Genomic DNA, 18,964 nt, shown 5'->3' with positions numbered 1-18,964 from the left:
TAGTTCAAGAGTTAATGATTGCCACATCCTATATATGTTGCCCAAAGATCTTAATCACAAACAATGTGGACATTCTAATTCTTTATCTACTTAAAATAAAGCTGTCAACATGACTCGAGTCCAGCGAGATAAGTTAGTTATTTTAAACGTTGGACCACTTTGGATGGCTTTTCTTAGAAATTTCCCCAAGTTGGGTTTTTTAATAAGACCAAGAAATTCCTAGTCTCCTAGACTTTCATTCTATCTGAAAGCAAAGACATATAAAAATCCAGATGCTTATCCAAATCGGTTTTCGCAAACCAAACAGAATTTATTACAAATTATCGATTATAATATTGGTTCATAATTTTTCTCTACGAAAATATTAAATGTAACTTATTCAGTTATATATTTTATTTTATATAAAACGAAACCGAATTGAAACAGAAAAAAACTAAATAAAATAAAAGATAACCAAACGACTTTTGACATAAATAATTAAACACAAATTTTTATTTTTTGCTAAGAAATTACAACTCATGCATCCACTTTTTTATATAGTCGAAATAGAACCGAACCGCATGAAATTTGATTACAGTCTGGTTCATGTAGCTCATAGATAGATCAAGCAAGTTAAAAGTCGAATGGGACGCGTCTTGCTGAACGCAAAAACGGATCAGACAATTAATTTAATCCGGTTAATCTTCAGAAATCGAGCCGCTTCGATATCTTGAAGATTATCCGGTTTACTTCCGGATAAGATTTATAAGAAAAACAGAGTTAAAGTAGATTTCTTTAACTCCAAGCGAACAAATTTCCTCATTCATAAAACAAATTGTTTTACGACAAAAAGTGAATATCACTGAGTTACTTCGAAATCCCAACCGATACTGACGTCTCAAACCAAAAGATGGGTCTATATTAAAGAGACGAAGACTCTAAAGTCAAGCTACAAAATTTCCAAGCAAGAAATCATTCATAAGATTTACACAGAGAAAACTTTCCCGACCAAATGTGAATGTTTATGAAAGTTTCTGCGAAACTCCAGTCATGTCGGATGTACCGACAAAGCCATTACCTAATGTAAAACCGACACGTGGACGGCTAAGATTCCTGGCCCTTCTTCATGGGTCTCCAATAGCCAAAGAGTCAACTCAAAAAAAAAAAAACATTTTTGCAGTGAAATGGTCTCATGATGGGGTATTTTGGGTAATTAGTCCTGTCTACATCTTTCCATAAATTAACAGAGGAAGAGGACTAAGAAGCGAAAGACGACTTAAAAGAAAAAAGAGAAGAAAGTCCACAAAAGAAAAGAGATCAGATAGATCAATGGCGTTTGAAGCTCTTACCGGAATCAATGGTGATCTAATCACCGCATCATGGATGGCCTCGAAGAAAGCTTACCAAACCGAGCGCTATCACAAGGAAGAAGCAGGGACAGTCGTAATCTTCGCTTTCCGACCATCTTTCTCGGCGGAAGATTTGTTTGCTCCGGCTAATATATCTTCCTTTGGAGAAATTAAGATGAAGCGTGTTCAGTTTCCTTGTATGAGGAAAATCGGCAAAGGTGATGAAGCTACTGTTAACGAAGCTTTCCTCAGGAATCTTGAAGTTATCATTGATCCAAAAACCTCATTTTATGCTTCTGTAAGAAGATATTCTTCAACTTTTTCGCCTATTAATCGAAACATCCGAAAATTTTGTTTTTGTTTTTAGTCTCTTAAGCTTTTACTTTCTCAGGTGGAAATGGCTGTCAGCAGCAGAAAGCAGATAGTGTTCACAGGACATTCCTCTGGAGGTGCAACTGCAATCTTAGCAACAGTTTGGTATTTGGAGAAATACTTCATACGCAATCCGAATGTTTACCCTGAGCCTCGTTGTGTGACATTTGGAGCTCCTTTGGTTGGTGACTCTATCTTCAGTCACGCACTTGGGAGAGAAAATTGGAGCCGGTTCTTCGTGAACTTTGTCACAAGATTCGATATTGTCCCCCGGATTATGCTTGCTCGAAAGACGTCAATAGAGCAAACTTTGCCTCATGTTCTTGGCCAATTGGATCCCACAAATCCTTCCATCCAAGAGAGTGACCAGAGAATAACAGAGTTTTACACAACGGTGATGCGAGACACATCAACTGTTGCAAACCGAGCTGTCTGTGAATTGACTGGAACCGCAGAGGCATTTTTAGAAACTCTTTCTAGTTTCCTTGAGCTAAGTCCTTATAGACCCGCCGGCACTTTTGTCTTCTCTACCGAGAAGAGATTGGTTGCTGTGAACAACTCGGATGCCATTCTTCAAATGCTTTTTTACACTTCTCAAGCTAGCGATGAACAAGAACGGTCTCTCATTCCGGTTCGAAGTATCAGAGATCATCATAGCTATGAGGAACTGGTACAGTCAATGGGAATGAAGTTGTTTAATCATTTGGATGGAGAAAACTCGATAGGGTCTACGCTCAATGACCTTGGAGTGGTAAATCTCTCTCTCTCTCTCTCTCTCTCTTTTTATATTGTTCAGCTCCATTCTTGCATGTTTCTGCAATCATTTAACCATCGGAGTGTTTCCTTTTTTGCAGAGCACAAGAGGCAGACAGTACGTTCTTGCTGCATTAGAGGAAGAGAAGAAACGAGTAGAAAATCAGAAGAAGATTGAAAACAAATGGCCTCAAATAGTAAAGGAACTATTATGGATAGAAAATGAATACAAGCCAAAGTGTCAAGCTCATAAAATCGGGTATTACGATTCTTTCAAAGTTTCAAATGAAGAGAATGACTTCAAAGCAAACGTCAAGAGAGCTCAGTTAGCCGGTATTTTTGACGAGGTGCTAGGTTTATCGAAGAAAGGTCAACTTCCAGATGAGTTCGAGGGGGGCAGAGATTGGATCGAGTTAGCAACTCGATACCGCAGATTAATTGAGCCTCTTGATATTGCAAACTACCATCGACATTTAAAGAACGAAGACACAGGGCCGTACATGAGAAGAGGAAGACCAAACCGCTACATATACGCTCAGAGAGGGTACGAACATATAATATTGAAACCACAAGGAAGGATTGCAGAAGATGTATTTTGGAACAAGGTAAATGGTCTTAACTTAGGGTTACAGCAAGAAATTCAAGAGATTCTACGGAATTCCGGATCCGAGTGCGGATCATGCTTTTGGGCTGAGGTTGAAGAACTCAAGGGAAAGCCATACGAGGAAGTTGAGATAAGAGTTAAGACATTAGAAGGGTTTCTTCAAGGATGGATCAGAGACGGGGAAGTAGATGATAAGGAAATATTTCTGGAGGGTTCAACATTTAGAAAGTGGTGGAGTACGCTTCCTGAAAATCACAAATTGCATTCTCCGCTGCGAGAGCATATGATGGATGAAATAAGAGCTACCTGAACCTTAAGTGGTGGAGTATTTAAGCTATTGAAACACTTGCTTCTTAATTTGTGCAATAAGAAATGTCTATCATTCTTGTTCCCACTTCATGATCGATGATCTTAGAGTAAGAAACATGTTGTATGATCATTGTGAAGTAATGTAATAGCTCTCTATTCTAAAGTCAAATTTGGTTTCCACTTTATAATGATCTTAGAATATATACATTACTCTACTAAAGCCTAAAGCCATATCAAATAGCATGAACCAGTAACAAACAACCTTCCTTAGCAATTAGCATTGAAAGAAGGAAATGCACAGTGAAAGAGGACCAGAATGTCATCAGAATGGTGCCTGAGGTTTCTCAAACTGTTTAAAACATTACTAACCTCTAAACCTCAAAACAAGTGGCTATGCAAACGCTCCAGGTTCTAGCTACTACATAACCAAAGAATAAAACGATTAAAACACAACAAGTAATTTGAAACTTGTCTCATGATGGGGTATTTTGGGTAATTACTCCTGTCCACATCTTCCTATTAAACTAACAGAGTAGGAGGACTAAGAAGCAAGACGACTCAAAGGAAAAGAGAGAAGAAAGTCCACAAAAGAAAAGAGATTAGATAGATCAAATGGCGTTTGAAGCTCTTACCGGAGTCGACGGTGATCTAATCACCATATCATGGATGGCGTCAAAGGGAGCTAACCAAACGGAGCACTATCTCAAAGAAGAAGTAGGGGGAATCATTATTTTCGCCTTCCCACCATTTTTCTCGGCGGAAGGTTTGTTCGCTACGGCGAATAAATCTCCCTTTGGAGAAATAAAGATGAAGCGTAATCAATTTCCTTGTATGAGAAGCATCGGCAACAACGTTGACGCTACTGTTAACGAAGCTTTCCTCAAGAATCTTGAAGTTATCATTGGTCCAAGAACCTCATTTTATGCTTCAGTAAGTAAAAAAAAAAAAAGGTTCTGGGCATAGGTCCGTACATCCTCTTACAATGCATATTAAGAGGAAAACATGGAATAATTTGTGTCTGAATTTTACTTTCTTCAGGTGCAAAGCGCGGTTGAAAGTAAACAACAGATTGTGTTCACAGGACATTCTTTCGGAGGCGCAACTGCAATTTTAGCAACAGTTTGGTATTTGGAGACATACTTCATACGCAATCCAAATGTCCCTGAGCCTCGTTGTGTGACATTTGGAGCTCCTCTGGTTGGTGACTATATCTTCAAACACGCGCTTGGGAGAGAGAATTGGAGCCGGTTTTTTATAAACTTTGTTACAAGATTTGATATTGTCCCTCGGATTATGCTTGCTCGCAAGGCATCGATAGAGAAAATCCTGCCTTATGTTCTTGGCCAATTGGATCCTAGAAGAGCTTCGATCCAAGAGAGCGACCAGATAATAACAGAGTTTTACACAACGGTGATGCGAGACACATATACTGTTGCTTCTAAAGCTGTCTGTCAGTTGGTTGGAAACGGAGAAGCGTTTTTAGACACTCTTTCTAGTTTTCTTGAGCTAAGTCCTTATAGACCAGTAGGCACTTTTGTCTTCTCTACACAGAAAAGATTGGTTGTAGTGAACAACTCAGACGCCATTCTTCAAATGTTGTTTTACACTTGTCAGTCCAACGACGAACAAGAATTGTCTCTGATTCCATTTCTAAGCATTAGAGATCACCATGGCTATGAGGAACTAGTACAATCAATTGGTATTAAGCTGCTTAATCATTTGGATCTGCATAATCCGCCTTTGGATGGAGAAAACTCAATAAGCTCCGCTCTCGACGACCTTGGAATGGTAAATCTTTCTCTTTTCAATTTGTGCGGCTCCATTAGCTCCATCCTTATTCATGTTTCCTTTTTTGCAGAGCACAAGAGGCAGACAGTGCATTCATGCTGCATTAGAGGCTGAGAAGCAACAAGTAGAAAATCAGAAGAAGATAGAAACCAAAAGAGAGAAAATAGTAGAAAGACTAACTTGGATAGTGGAGAGATACAAGCCAAAGTGTCAAACTCATAAAAATGGGTATTACGATTCCTTCAAAGATTCAAATGAAGAGAATGACTTCAAAGCAAACGTCACGAGAGTGGAGTTAGCCGGTATTTTCGACGAGGTGCTTGGTTTAGTGAAAAAATGTCAGCTTCCAGATGGATTCGAGGGGAGCGGAGCCTGGATCAATTTAGCAACTCAATACCGCAGATTAATTGAACCTCTTGATATTTCAAACTACTATCGGTATTTAAAGAACGAAGACACTGGGCCGTACATGTTACACGGAAGACCAAGCCGCTACATATACGCTCAGAGAGAGTACGAACATAGAATATTAAAGCCAAAAGGAATGATTGCAGAAGATGTGTTTTGGAACAAGGTAAATGATCTTAACTTAGGGTTACAGCAAGAAATTCAAGAGAATCTAAAGATATCGGGATCCAAGTGCGGATCATGCTTTTGGGCTGAGGTCGAAGAACTCAAGGGAAAGCCATACGAGGAAGTTGAGGTAAGAGTTAAGACATTACAAGGGATGCTTGAAGGATGGATCGGAGACGGGGAAGTAGATGATAAGGAAATATTTCTGGAGGGTTCAACATTTCGAAAGTGGTGGAATACACTTCCCGACAATCACAAACTCCATTATCCGCTGTATCTGCGAGGGCGTCTGATGGATGAAACAAGAGCTACATGAACCTTAAATGGTCGATTATTTAAGCTATTGAAACACTTGCTTCTTAATTTGTGCAATAAGAAATGTTTATTAATCTTGTTTCCACTTCACGATGATCTTAGAATAAGAAACATGTTGTATGATCATTGTAAAGTAATGTAATAGATCTCTATTCTAAAGTCAAATTTGGTTTCCACTTTACAATGATCTTAGAATAAATACCTTACTCTAAAGACTAAAGCCATCTCAAATAGCATGAACCAGCAACAAACAACCTTCCTTAGCGTTGACAGAAGGAAATACACAGTGAAAGAGGACCACAATGTCATCAGAATATAGCCTGAGGTTACTCAAATTGTTTAAAACATTACTAACCTCCAAACCTCAAAACAATTGGCTGTGCAAACGCTCCAAATTCTAGCTACTACATAACCAAAGAAGAAAACGATTAACAAACAATAAGTAATTTGAACTTGCCCTATGCCCCTCTGTATTGCTAGTTAGCTCGATATGATAGTTTGACTCAGGTATGTTTCCTAAACACAAGTAAATAAACAAGTAATCACATTACCAAGAAGTTCCTGTTAGATTAGCATTCCACCAGAATCCTGCGTCAATATAATCAACTCGAGGATACATACCATATAGCTGAGGAGGAAGTAGATCAATCACAAGAACATCATAGCATAGAAATAATCCTAAACTCTTTCGCTGTTTAATTGAGCTGGATGTCAATTTTATGTATAACCAAACTTGACTATCAATCTGCTATATTCAGTCGCTCAACAAAGAATCAAGTAGAATGATATAACATCTATGGCCGACCTTAAAATAACAGAAGGTATAAAATGATACCTTTAGAATATTATAGATAAGCAAGGTTCTCGCAGGCTATGAGAAAGAGACTTATTGCAACTTTTTATGTATTTGAAATTCGTGTACCACCTTATGTACTCACACACCACTCTACATAACCACCACCACCACCACATGTTTCAGACGAAGAAGAGTCATTGACATAGAAGAACATATAACATAGTTCTCAGTTGCCAAAAGACAAATCCCTATACCCATATCTAAAGAGTTTTAAAGACAGGTGAAAAACATAGAACATGCGAGGAAAACAAAGAAGAAGAGAGAAAACAAACAGACACAGGCCGAGCAAAGCCACATCCTTTCTTCATGACCTGCAAAACATGCTAGACGAACGAGCAAGCCGAATAGTCAGACCACCACCTTGAACACTAGCCTCAACCTTGATTGTGTTCCTTTCATATGGCTTTCTGCAACCAGGACAACGCCCATCTCCATCGCATATCGTCTTGTGGCAGAAAAGGCAAAGCCGGAATCCACAAGGACATGGCAAGAAATTTGAATCTGTCAAGTCAAGATCTTCGTAGCAAATAGGGCACGAAGATGGCACTGTCACAGAATTAAAATGCAAATTCATGACCGGAAAACTACGCTGCTTTTCCAAATTAGGCAGACCCTGAGGACGGAGCTTATCGTCTGCCCTCCACGCCTGGTTACTCTTCTGCTTCCTTGACATTGTTCTCGGACAATCCGCCTTTGCAACCACATCAGATCCACCGATTAAATCCCTCGGACAAGCCAATTGCTTGATATCCTCATGCTCTTCACAGGACTCAGGAGGATTCTGTTTCTCATGCTTTTCATCATCAGCAGCTAAAGCATCAGCAATAGCCTCCCAATCATCCAAACACCCATCATCATCAGCATCTTCCTCCTCTGTTATATTACCAGAGCAAGAGCCACCACTTCCACTGCTACTGCTGCTGCTAAAATTAGGAATTGAATTCATGCCACTAAGAATGCTGTTAGGGCTATTAGAAAGTGACTCAATAAAGCTCTCATGACGATGTGTTCCATTGTTATTCTCTTCTTGCCCATCTAAATTCTCCACAGGACGATCTCTCTGATCAAGCTTTTCCCTCCCAATTCTTCGATTCGAATCCACTTCCTCCTTATCCCCTTTATTAATCATCGCAACTAATAACAAAAACCCAAATCAATATAAACAAATTCCAAGAACCAAATCATGTAAAGATTGATCTTATATAATGATCATTACCTTGAGAAAGCCATTGCTCACGACGAAGACCTAGCTTGCTCTGTTTCAATTTGGCCGACCTATTCGTCTGCAAACCCAAAAGTACAAATCAAAGAGTAAAATCAAAAGAATTGAAATTTGAAGAGATAAATGAGATTTGAGGAAGATTGAAAACAAACCCTTTTCTTTTTTCCGAAATCCCTCGCGCTTGGAGCTGAAGTAGCAGAAGCGTTGGTGATCGAATCAGAAATCATGGTGGTTGCAGATGATTCCGAATCGCAACAAAATCAATGATAAAGAAAGTCGAAATCACAAAATGAAGATTTCTCAAAAACCCTAATTCAGATTTGTCGCGAGAGAGAAGAAGAAGAAGAGAGAAACGTGCGATTTTTATTTTTTGCTTTGTTTGTTGTGTCTGTGAGAGAAAACGAGAGAGAGAGAGAGAGAGAGAGATAAAATAAGGGGATAACGGAAACTCCTCGTCTCCGCACAGAACTTTCCTCGTGACTAAAGTACCCTTGTTTTTGACTTTTGCACACGCTCGAATGTGGGGGTGTTTTTGTAATTCGATAGATCCGCACGTGTGAGAAACTTCTGTTCATTTAAAAACGGTGGCGTACGGTGGACTACACGTGAGGAAAGTTCATATAATTCACAAATCAGATCAGAGCTTCTAGATCAATCAGATGGGTTTCTTCTGGTTACAAACTTACATTTTACTGAAAAAAATAAAATTAAAGATTTAGAAAAAATCGAAACCACGGGTCTAAATGGTAACCGAGGAATCTGGCTGAATTGCTGAATCTAACTGAATATATTTGTGTTTTTTTGCGGAATCCGGCTGAATAATTTAAAGTTCAAATGGTAACTGCTGAATCTGACTAAATTTTTTTTATACAACCCAAATAAATTTCTAAAATTATTAACAACAGAACTTTATATATCTAAAATATTATAGTTATTTTTATACTGAATAATAAAAATAAATGGATCTTAAATTTCATTTGAACTTATTTGCACAAAAAATAAAATAAAAAATTTCATTTGAACTTTAAGTTAGATTCATTACCGAACGAACCGGAACCAAAATATTTTGGATACCTGAATGAAACCAAAATATAATTATATATCTAAAATATTATAGTTAGTTTTATACTGAATAATAAAAAATCCGAATAACCAAAAAATACTATACACTAAAAGTATTCGAAAATTTCTCGAAAATACCCGAAATGTTATTTGGGTAAGAACAAGAAGTAAACAATATTTAAAAAGGTTTGGTTCCTAATCGGTTCTTGATTCAAAAACCGAAACTTCCGAAATATTCGAAACCGAAATAATTTTTAACCGAAATTCTAAAATAACTGAATGTATACTAAACTCGAGAACCAAAATATCCAAAACTAAAAATTACATGATTGAAACCGAACCAAATACTTGAACATCCAAGGCTATCCACAAAATTAAAAACAAAAAACATAAACTATAAAAAAATATCAAAAATTATTAGTTCTTTAAAAATCCACTCATATTGATTTCCTCTCATATTGTTTGCTTATTTTCTATTTGTTGAAGGTTTGATTAATTCAATAAATCAAAAATTGAAGTGGGATCACTATGACAACAGATCAAAAATTCCACAACAATTCCACATATACAAATGATGTAACATGTATTTTTTTCTACATGAATTCCTCAGCAATTCCACAAATACATGTTACCATTTACAGCCCACAAAACAAAAGGTTGTGTTTCTGTTTTTTTTTCTATGAGTCGAGCAAACAAGTTTTCCCTATATTTTGATGGCGTGAAGCATATAGTGTAACAAGAACATCAAAACAAAACAAGAAACTAAACACGTAAAAACGTAAATTAGCTTATTAAATTTGATGTTAGGATCTTTAACAAATAATAATAAAAAAAACTAGGAGCTAGGAAACTGCAGATTAGAGTTGAACTACATTTAGGTAAGTTTGTAACTAAGTCATGATTAATTAATCGTATTCTGAACATTATTAACCTATCAAACGAATACTACTACAATAAGAAAGCTTAGGTTAGCACATAGTCTCTATGAATCTAGCAACCTGAAAAGGCAAAAAAATGCATACAAATTAAATTAGTTTTAAACAAAACAAAAATCAACAAATTAAACAAGATGTGTTTTATCGCATTAAGAAATTAACGAAGAATTATAAAATATATATATATATATAACGGGGTATTATACATCTGATTAAAAAAACGATCTGGTTTTTTTTAGTAAAAAAACCGATCTCCATATAATAACATGTGACTTGTAATGGTGAATCAATAATCATGACAACATATTAGAGCTAGATAATATCATCAATGAACCCTTTAAGATACTGATTGCATAACGATCTGTCATGTGCATTAAGAGAGACCAATGGACCTAATTTACAAAAAAGAGTATAAGCAAGTTTCAACGATTAACCGATAATACAATGATTTGGATTTAATCCTTCAAGCCACTCTAAAAATTCCAAAGGCATGAAGACATATTATCAACATGAAAAGCTGAAACATGTGGAAAGTTTTTTAATTCCAAAATTGTCCAAAAAGAACCTAGCTTTTATGCTAACACACTGTTCAATATGAAATCAAGAAAAATAAAAACTGATATTAAAGAATAAAATCTCGAAATAGACAAACCAAGACAATGGTTCAAAAGAAAAGGTGAAGTTGAGCAGAATCTGACTTAACACAACAAACAAACAAAAACCCACAGAATAATATTCGGGAATCTACCTGAAAAAGAGAGCAAGACACGAATCAATGAAAAAGACTTTTATGGATCAGAGAAAAAACAGAGTTTTGCTATGTTATCTCACATCAAATGCAGTTCTTGTGTACAAAAGGTAAAGCCAACACTCTCGATGAAAGAAAGAGGTTTCTGAGTAAATCGAATATTAAAAAGTATGTTTGTTTTGCTGCAAAACTCGAGGTTATATACATACATATGTTTGTATGTTACCTTTTTCCTAGACAACGAATGATCAATTGGTCAAATATATTTACTGTATCAAAATTCTGAACTAATTAAGCATTTCGCTTAAATAGTTTACACTTTACGTTGATTAATTGACCGAAGTAAGCAAATAATGTCCGGTGAGTAAACTAAAGACTAATTCGGTAAGAAACCAATCCAAACAAAACCTCGTACCGAATTATGATCAAATTAGTCAAACCGGTTCGGGTTTAAAACACAACACATGCTTATAGATAGATATTACATGCTAACAACTCATAATGAGTAGTAATGTGCAATGTTAGAAACTATGGTTCGTTTTCAGAATCCACCTAACGGTTGGAATAACTCGAAATGTACCCATGAGTTTCGGGTAATATTTCTTTGTTATTGTGACACTTATAAAGTAAACCAATACAAAGCTAATAAAGGTTGGTGTCTCGGGTAATATTTCTTTGTTATTGAAAGTTTGTTTGTTTTTTTTTTTTTTAATGAAAGTGATGTTTAAACGAGAATTAAGGGAAACAAATTTAATTTATGTTACATCTGCTGGTCTAAACATACCGATCACATAGACAAAAGTAGTCTTAAGGTGATTGAGATGGTTTATGGTTTAGTACTCCAAAGATCATGAATAACAAATATATTATGATTTTTTTTTTTGGGTGTGGATTCTGTTGATGATACAAAAATCGGAATACGGTATAAAACAATGGTGCGGTTAAATGTGGTAGGAGATACCGATTAAAGATAACGACATGATAAGAAAAAATAAAATTGACTAAAAAGATTACTTTTTAAATGAAAACAAAATTTAAAGCAACATTCAACATAACAAATACATAAGAATTTTTTTCTTTTGGAAAATAATATGTTTGGTTTCGTTTTGACGGTAAAAATACAACATTGTTTTTCTTTAAAAAGTGCATAAGCTTTTGTGAAAAAATAAACTGTTTTGCCGCCATTTTTGTTAATCACCTTTTCATATACCACTTGTTTTTAGTAGTAACAATATCTGAACTTTTTGTGGTAGAAGACAAACACACAAATCAAAGTCCAAGTAGTTATTCATCTAATTTATGTATAGTTGAGGAATGATTATGTGTGGTTGAGACAATAAATAACCAAGTTGTACCGATAAATTGGTCATCACTATATTTAAACACAAAATAGTGACTATATACACTATATTTAAACACAAAATAGTGACTATATACATTACTATAATACAATGCTTTAAACCGGATTGAAAATAATATAAATTGGAGAAAAATATTCTTCTGATATACTTTTTTTTGGTTTATTTCGGTTCGGCAAACCGGCTTGCATAGAATCAAATTTTAAATTTTACATTTGTTAGTTTTTAGACCAAAGAAATAAAGTCAAAGGAGTAAGAAAACGTGGTCAAACCGTCCGTCACTCACCCACCTCTGAATCTCTCCAGTCCCTATGTCACCTGAAAAAGATGGGAGATGACGTCACGCCCATATTGTTTTTTTCCATTTAAGTCACCGCACTGTCACGTTATCTTCGCCCCTTTCCACAACTCCTCTCTCTAACCCGACCCGATCCGCCCGAACTCTCTCTCCCAAGTCACCACCTTTCCCCTTTTTGCCCCGTCTCTCTCTTTCTCTTCGATTTATTGGTGTTTTGTTCGCTTACGCGATTTCTCGAAGAAAAAAATTTCGTATTCCTGGATCGAAACAAGGCTGATTCGATTTCTCGCTGTTGCTGTTGTTGATTTTGGATCTGTGTTTTGTTATCTTCGGATCGGGAATTGAAAAAACCCTAGAGATTTGATCCATTTCGTCGCGAAATTAGGGTTTTTTTTTTTACCGGTGGGTTTTGGATCTAAGGTATTGAATATTGTCTGGGGAAAAAAGGAATTTTTGAGGATTTGTTGGATTTTCGCTGAGGAGTTGTGTATTGATGTTGTTCGAAGGAGAAGATGATAGAAGGCTATGCATGGGAGGGTTTGTGAGCGGAGGCACAAAAGTCGTCGTCGGCACATGTTGATATCTTCCTCGCGTGTAATTGCGACTGTGGAAGGTGGTGGTTCTTCTTGTTTGTCCTTATCTTCATCTACCTCGTTTTCTAAGGTAAATTCTATTCGATTTCGTTTCGATTGTCCTCAGGCGGTTCTTTTTTCGTGTTCCCTTCTTGTTTTGGTGGATGGGTTTGCCCCAAGTGTTGAAATTTTGGGATTCTATTGATTTATTCGAGGAAAGGAGTGTTTTTTTCTTTACCATGATTGACCAAAGAATTGATCACATCCGCCTGGTGATTTAGGGCTTCTTAATAAATCTTACAGCTTCATACCTTACCCTTGAATGGGTGTTAGTTACTTTTTTTTTTGGTTCGCTCTTCGACTTATAGTTTGTTGTGTTTACTGTCACTAGCAGGACGGGCGCAAAATTAGTGTTGGTGACTGTGCTCTTTTTAAGCCACCACAGGATTGTCCACCGTTCATTGGGATAATTCGCTTGATCATTGCTGAGAAAGAAGGTAAGTTGAAGTTGGGTGTTAATTGGCTTTATCGACCCACAGAATTAAAACTTGGCAAAGGCACCCTTCTAGAGGCTGAGCCGAACGAACTCTTTTATTCCTTTCACGAGGATAATATACCTGCTGCATCTTTACTGCATCCGTGTAAAGTTGCCTTCCTTCCAAGAGGTGTTGAACTGCCATCTGGTATCTGCTCGTTTGTGTGTCGGCGAGTTTACGACGTTACAAACGAGCGCTTATGGTGGCTGACTGATCAAGACTATATTGATGTGAGATTATTATTCATTACCAACTGCCTTCTTCTATTTGGATTTATGGCTTTCTCTGGTAACTAAGGCATTTTTTTCACTTTGCAGGATCGACAACTAGAAGTAGACAAGTTATTGTGTAAGACGCGTTCAGAAATGCATACAACATTACAGCAGGGTGGTCGTTCTCCCAAGTCCATGAATAGTCCAACAACATCACAAGCGAAAGATGGCATACAGAACAATAACTCTTTTCTTTCTCAGGGTAAGGGAAGGAAAAGAGAGCGTATGGATCATGGTTCCGAGTCTGTTAAACGGGAACGTTCTTCTCGAGTAGATGACAGTGGTTCTGGCCCCCTCAGAACAGAAAGCGGTTTAAAGTCTGAGATTTCAAAATTTACAGAGAAAGGTGGTCTGGTGGATTCGGAAGGAGTTGAAAAATTGTTGCAGCTCATGCTGCCTGAGAGGAATGAGAAGAAAATAGACTTAATTGGCCGTGCGATTCTTGCAGGGGTTGTAGCGGCAACAGACAAGTTTGATTGCCTTAGTCGTTTTGTCCAGCTCAGGGGATTACCCGTGTTTGATGAGTGGCTGCAGGAAGTTCATAAAGGGAAAGTTGGGGATGGGGGCAGTCCCAAAGACAGTGATAGGTTAGTAGACGATTTCCTCTTAGTCTTACTTCGTGCTCTTGACAAGCTACCTGTGAATCTCAACGCGCTTCAGACTTGTAACATTGGAAAGTCTGTTAATCATCTACGGTCACATAAAAATTCAGAGATTGGGAAAAAAGCAAGGAGCTTGGTTGACACATGGAAGAAACGAGTTGAGGCAGAAATGGATGCGAAGTCTGGATCCAACCAGGGTGTTTCCTGGCCTGGAAGACTGAGTCATGGGGGAAGGCATTCAGGTGGTTCCGCGGAGGCAAACAAGACATCATCATCACATTTACATGCTTCTAAGTCAGTCTCGGTCAAACAACAGGTGGAAAATAACCTGAAGTGTGTAGCCACGTCGCCAGGCTCTACAAGATCAGCCCCATCTCCGGGATCTGGTGGTACTATTTCTAAAGATGGACAGCAACGAAATGCTGGGGCTGGTGGTGTATCTGAAGTCCTAGCTGCAGTAAAGGATGAGAAAAGTAGCAGCTCCAGTCAGTCCCACAATAATAGTCAGTCTTGCTCGAGCGAGCATGCTAAAACAGGCAATTTATGTGGAAAAGAGGATGCAAGAAGCTCAACTGCTGGTTCAACTTTGAAGAAGTGCTCTGGTGGCTCTTCAAGGCATCGGAAATCAAACAATGTGTTTCAAGGTTCATCTTCGTCAGCATCCCCTAGGGAAGCTGGTTTTAGTAGAAGCTTCTCATCACAAAGGAATGTCCCTTCTGAGAAAATTTCTCAATCAAGTTTGACATCTGAAAAAACTCTTGAGGTTCCTCTGACTGAGAGTTCCGGTAATAAATTGATTGTTAAACTGCCTAATCGGGGTCGCAGTCCTGCTCAAAGTGTGAGTGGAGGCTCTCTGGAGGACCCTGCGCCGGTGAATAGCAGAGTTTCTTCACCTGTGCATGCGGTGAAGCAGGAACTGTGTGACAATAACGTGAGAGAAAAAAATCATTCTTATCGAGCTAACGTGAGCTCTGTCTTGAATGCCGAGTCTTGGCAAAGCAATGAATTAAAAGATATTTTGACAGGCTCGCAAGAGGCAGCTGGTTCACCACTTGTTGTTGCTGGTGATGAGCGCGGAGGGGCTCTTAAAGATTCTGATAAAGCAGCTGGTAATGTTAAAGGCACATCTTCCTTAGGAAATGATTTCAAATCTGGAGAAAGGCATGGCGGAACACTCAGTTCGATGAATGCTTTGATTGAAAGTTGTGTCAGATACTCCGAGACAAATGCGTCTTTGGCTGGTTCGGATGATGTTGGAATTAATCTTCTTGCTAGCGTTGCTGCTGATGAGATGTCTAAATCGCCTGTTGCATCACCCTCAGTATCTCAGCCTCCAAATTCCTTGATGAATGAAAATTCTACTGTAGGGAACAATACAAAGCTAATCGCTTCGGATGGCTTGCCTCACGAGCAACATCAAGCTGCTCGCACCACTGTCAGTAATGAGCAAGGTGAGCAACATGTTAGCAGTAGTGGCACACAGTTGGAGTCAGAGATAAAAAATGAGTCTAAGACTGGAGATCGTGATAAGAGCTCGAATTCAGAGACCGAAGATCTGCAAAGGTTGGTGGATAAGCGCCTAGAGAACAATGACAATTCAGATGGTGCCGTTGCTTCGCCTGTTTTGCCCACAAAAGCTATCAAGGAAAAGATTTTGGATGATAGTGACTCTGGGGAAGTAAAGGATATAAAGGCTGATGTTAAATCAGAGGCTGATTGCACATCTGACTCAACAAAAAGAGTAGCAAGCTCAATGCTAACTGAATGTAGAGATGTAAGTCAAAAGGTAGATTCTGTGGCTGTTGAACACACTCCCTTGGACCGTGTTGATGATAAGAAAGAAGAGAAACCCCCAACGGCGTTGAGTTCTGAGCTAGTTAAAAAAGTGGAAGAAGATGTACCAGTTTCTTCTGGAATTTCAAGGGGTATGGATGCAGTAAGCATTGATAGACCTATAACTGAAATGGTCAATAATATGGCGGTTAATCATATAGACCAAAAAGATATAAAGAAGATTAAGCAGGATTGTGATGCCTTTGTGGGTGCTATAAAGGATGCCTCAGCCGGTTTGGACTCATCTGTAACTAAAGGTAAAGTTGAGCCTGTGGAGGGGAATCTAGAAAATATTAAAGTCAAGGAACGGTGCTTAGGATTAAAAGCTACTCCAGGAGTATCACCTAAAGATGCAGAGGATCTTAAGAGACCGAATGGGCCTAAAACCAGTGATGCTGATGGAGATGAAGCGGAGGAATGTACGTCTGCTGCCAGAGATGCTTCTTCCGTTTCAGCTGCAGCTTCAGCTGGCTCTGAGATGGATGCCAGAGTTGAATTTGATCTAAATGAAGGTTTTGATGGAGACGATGCAAAACATGGGGACTCAAATAACTTCTCTGGATCTGTATTTTTGACGCCTACTCCTCTACAACCAGTTAATACCTTGCCTTTTCCGGTGGCTCCTGTATCTAGTGGAATTCCTGCATCCATTACTGTTGCTGCTGCTGCCAAAGGTCCATTTGTTCCACCTGAAGATCTGTTGAGAAATAAAGGGGCTGTTGGTTGGAGAGGATCTGCTGCCACTAGTGCCTTCCGCCCAGCTGAGCCAAGAAAAGCTCAGGATGTGTTACTGAGCATTAACAATACCTCTACATCTGATGCATCTACATCTGCTGGCAAACAGACAAGGACGTTTCTGGATTTTGATTTGAATGTACCTGACGAGAGAGTCCTTGAAGATTTGGCTTCCCAAAGAACTGGAATTGCCACAAATTGTACATCTGGTATCACCAATAGTTTTGATCAAGTACGTTCTGGGGTCATGGGTTCCGCGCTTGATCATTCTTCTGGGGGCCTTGATCTTGATCTAAACAAAGTTGATGATTCAACTGATATGAACAACTACAATATGAGTAGTAGTCATCGGCTAGATTCATCTTTTCAGCACGTTAAATTACCATCGACTGGTGGTCGTAGAGATTTTGATTTAAATGATGGACCTGCTGGTGATGATGCGGCTGTTGAGCCATCTATGGTTCTAAATCAACATTCACGAAGTGGCTTGCCCTCACAACCATCTCTCTCTGGAATACGAGTGAATGGCGAAAACATGGCTAGTTTCTCAACTTGGTTTCCTGCTGCTAATGCTTATTCAGCAGTGAGCATTCCTCCAATTATGCCTGAGAGAGGTGATCAACCTTTTCCAATGATTGCCAATCGTGGACCACAGAGAATGTTGGGTCCAACAACTGGTGTTTCCTCATTTGCCCCTGAAGGGTACAGGGGTCCGGTTTTGTCGTCGTCTCCAGCCATGCCATTTCAGTCCACAACGTTCCAGTATCCTGTCTTTCCTTTTGGAAACAGCTTCCCCATTACCTCAGCGAATTTCTCTGGTGCTTCTACAACACACATGGATTCTTCTTCAAGTGGGAGAGCTTGCTTCCCCGGTGTGAACTCTCAAATATTGGGTCCTGGAGTACCAGTTCCGTCTAATTACCCAAGACCTTATATCGTTGGCCTCCCAAATGGTGGTAGCAATGGTGGAGTTTTGGACAATAGTGCGAAATGGTTTAGGTCAGGACTTGACTTAAATTCTGGTCCTGGAGGTCATGAAACGGAGGGAAGAGACGAATCAACACTTGTGGCAAGGCAATTATCCTCATCTGCTTCCTTACCGTTGAAGGAGGATCAAGCAAGAATGTATCAAATGTCAGGTGGTGTTCTGAAGAGGAAAGAACCGGAAGGTGGATGGGATGGATATAGGCAATCCTCATGGCAATAACAATAGCTCAGAATCTCAGTAGGCCACATGAGCTTGTAAGCCCTCGAAACCCACAAACCTTCGTGTTTCATGGCCTCTTCTTTTTTTTTCCTCCTCTATTACTAATATTTCAATTACATTTTTACTCTGCTAGTTACTAAGAGATGAAAGTGATTGTGATGCTGCCACAAGGCTTCATTGGCTGGCCTGCTCTGTTCAAGATGAGGAATGGGTGAGTCAATCTGCGACTTAACAGTGGTCTCAACCTTTTTAAGAACACAAACCTGAACTCTTGGTTTCACCATCATGTAGATCTTCCAAAAACAGTCCCAAATTCACCGGAGTGGCCATTCTCTTTCATCAACAAGGTTCTCAGCGAGAGACCCGCATCACCTCCTCCCCACAAAGAGTTTTAAAAGGTGAAACACACTTTTTGGTCATTTTTCATGCATGTGTGTATCTCTATACACCGGCACAAAAGACTAGAGATAAAACAAATGTTAGTGGCTTTTGAGTGTGTTCAAAATTATGGTAAAAAAGTCTTTGGCATTGTGGCTTTACATATATGTTCTGCGCTAGGTGATGGGGTTGTATTATAGACACAACAAGATTAGTTACTTCTTTTTTTCTTTCTTCTTTTCAGTTTGTAGATTTATTACATCTTGTGCTGGTGCTGTTTGAAATTTACATGCTTCTTCCTTGCACGC

General features: G+C 38.6%; 4 protein-coding genes across 7 annotated transcripts; 3 read left to right on the top strand and 1 right to left on the bottom strand.

Moving 5' to 3' along the window:
• Positions 1–1,179: 1,179 nt before the first annotated feature.
• Positions 1,180–3,549, top strand: LOC9311946 (protein EDS1). Its single transcript, XM_021024702.1, has 3 exons — positions 1,180–1,626; positions 1,720–2,451; positions 2,555–3,549. Exons 1-3 carry the CDS (start codon positions 1,309–1,311, stop codon positions 3,365–3,367), a joined length of 1,863 nt encoding a protein of 620 aa, XP_020880361.1. The 5' UTR covers positions 1,180–1,308; the 3' UTR covers positions 3,368–3,549.
• Positions 3,550–3,618: 69 nt separating this feature from the next.
• Positions 3,619–6,221, top strand: LOC110228175 (protein EDS1B). Its single transcript, XM_021024701.1, has 3 exons — positions 3,619–4,296; positions 4,405–5,154; positions 5,225–6,221. The coding sequence occupies exons 1-3, from the start codon at positions 3,979–3,981 to the stop codon at positions 6,041–6,043; spliced, it is 1,887 nt and encodes a 628-aa protein (XP_020880360.1). The 5' UTR covers positions 3,619–3,978; the 3' UTR covers positions 6,044–6,221.
• A 643-nt stretch (positions 6,222–6,864) lies between these two features.
• On the bottom strand, positions 6,865–8,518 carry LOC9313663. Its single transcript, XM_021024715.1, has 3 exons — positions 8,273–8,518; positions 8,115–8,181; positions 6,865–8,032 (listed from the first exon to the last, which is right to left on the bottom strand). Exons 1-3 carry the CDS (start codon positions 8,345–8,347, stop codon positions 7,203–7,205), a joined length of 972 nt encoding a protein of 323 aa, XP_020880374.1. The 5' UTR covers positions 8,348–8,518; the 3' UTR covers positions 6,865–7,202.
• A 4,068-nt stretch (positions 8,519–12,586) lies between these two features.
• On the top strand, positions 12,587–18,961 carry LOC9311945. 4 transcript variants are annotated; one of them, XR_002331773.1, is made up of 5 exons: positions 12,616–13,184; positions 13,485–13,859; positions 13,947–18,313; positions 18,412–18,489; positions 18,570–18,961. XR_002331773.1 is itself a non-coding variant. In XM_021024688.1 (5 exons), exons 2-4 carry the CDS (start codon positions 13,047–13,049, stop codon positions 18,276–18,278), a joined length of 4,845 nt encoding a protein of 1,614 aa, XP_020880347.1. In that variant the 5' UTR covers positions 12,616–12,941; positions 13,028–13,046; the 3' UTR covers positions 18,279–18,313; positions 18,412–18,961. The 4 variants fall into 4 exon arrangements, 3 of the variants coding, with proteins under 3 accessions (XP_020880348.1, XP_020880347.1, XP_020880346.1); XM_021024688.1 differs by having other exon boundaries at positions 12,616–12,941; positions 13,028–13,184; positions 18,412–18,961; XM_021024689.1 differs by having other exon boundaries at positions 12,587–13,184; positions 13,488–13,859; positions 18,412–18,961.
• Positions 18,962–18,964: the final 3 nt, after the last annotated feature.

Source organism: Arabidopsis lyrata (assembly GCF_000004255.2).
Source record: "Arabidopsis lyrata subsp. lyrata unplaced genomic scaffold ARALYscaffold_5, whole genome shotgun sequence".
Taxonomy (NCBI): domain Eukaryota; kingdom Viridiplantae; phylum Streptophyta; class Magnoliopsida; order Brassicales; family Brassicaceae; genus Arabidopsis; species Arabidopsis lyrata.
Note: the sequence above shows the minus strand (reverse complement) of the source record. Positions and strands in the feature narration are given on the sequence as shown.

Excerpts from the sequence above, each read along its gene's own strand:
- LOC9311945 (XM_021024688.1), top strand. The coding sequence starts at position 13,047 with ATGCATGGGAGGGTTTGTGAGCGGAGGCACAAAAGTCGTCGTCGGCAC. Across the intron at positions 13,185-13,484 it reads CATCTACCTCGTTTTCTAAG|CAGGACGGGCGCAAAATTAG; the intron begins GTAAATTCTATT and ends TACTGTCACTAG. Across the intron at positions 13,860-13,946 it reads CTGATCAAGACTATATTGAT|GATCGACAACTAGAAGTAGA; the intron begins GTGAGATTATTA and ends TTCACTTTGCAG.
- LOC9311946 (XM_021024702.1), top strand. The coding sequence starts at position 1,309 with ATGGCGTTTGAAGCTCTTACCGGAATCAATGGTGATCTAATCACCGCA. Across the intron at positions 1,627-1,719 it reads AAACCTCATTTTATGCTTCT|GTGGAAATGGCTGTCAGCAG; the intron begins GTAAGAAGATAT and ends TTACTTTCTCAG. Across the intron at positions 2,452-2,554 it reads CGCTCAATGACCTTGGAGTG|AGCACAAGAGGCAGACAGTA; the intron begins GTAAATCTCTCT and ends CCTTTTTTGCAG.
- LOC110228175 (XM_021024701.1), top strand. The coding sequence starts at position 3,979 with ATGGCGTTTGAAGCTCTTACCGGAGTCGACGGTGATCTAATCACCATA. Across the intron at positions 4,297-4,404 it reads GAACCTCATTTTATGCTTCA|GTGCAAAGCGCGGTTGAAAG; the intron begins GTAAGTAAAAAA and ends TACTTTCTTCAG. Across the intron at positions 5,155-5,224 it reads CTCTCGACGACCTTGGAATG|AGCACAAGAGGCAGACAGTG; the intron begins GTAAATCTTTCT and ends CCTTTTTTGCAG.
- LOC9313663 (XM_021024715.1), bottom strand. The coding sequence starts at position 8,347 with ATGATTTCTGATTCGATCACCAACGCTTCTGCTACTTCAGCTCCAAGC. Across the intron at positions 8,182-8,272 it reads ATTTCGGAAAAAAGAAAAGG|ACGAATAGGTCGGCCAAATT; the intron begins GTTTGTTTTCAA and ends TTGGGTTTGCAG. Across the intron at positions 8,033-8,114 it reads TGAGCAATGGCTTTCTCAAG|TTGCGATGATTAATAAAGGG; the intron begins GTAATGATCATT and ends TTTTGTTATTAG.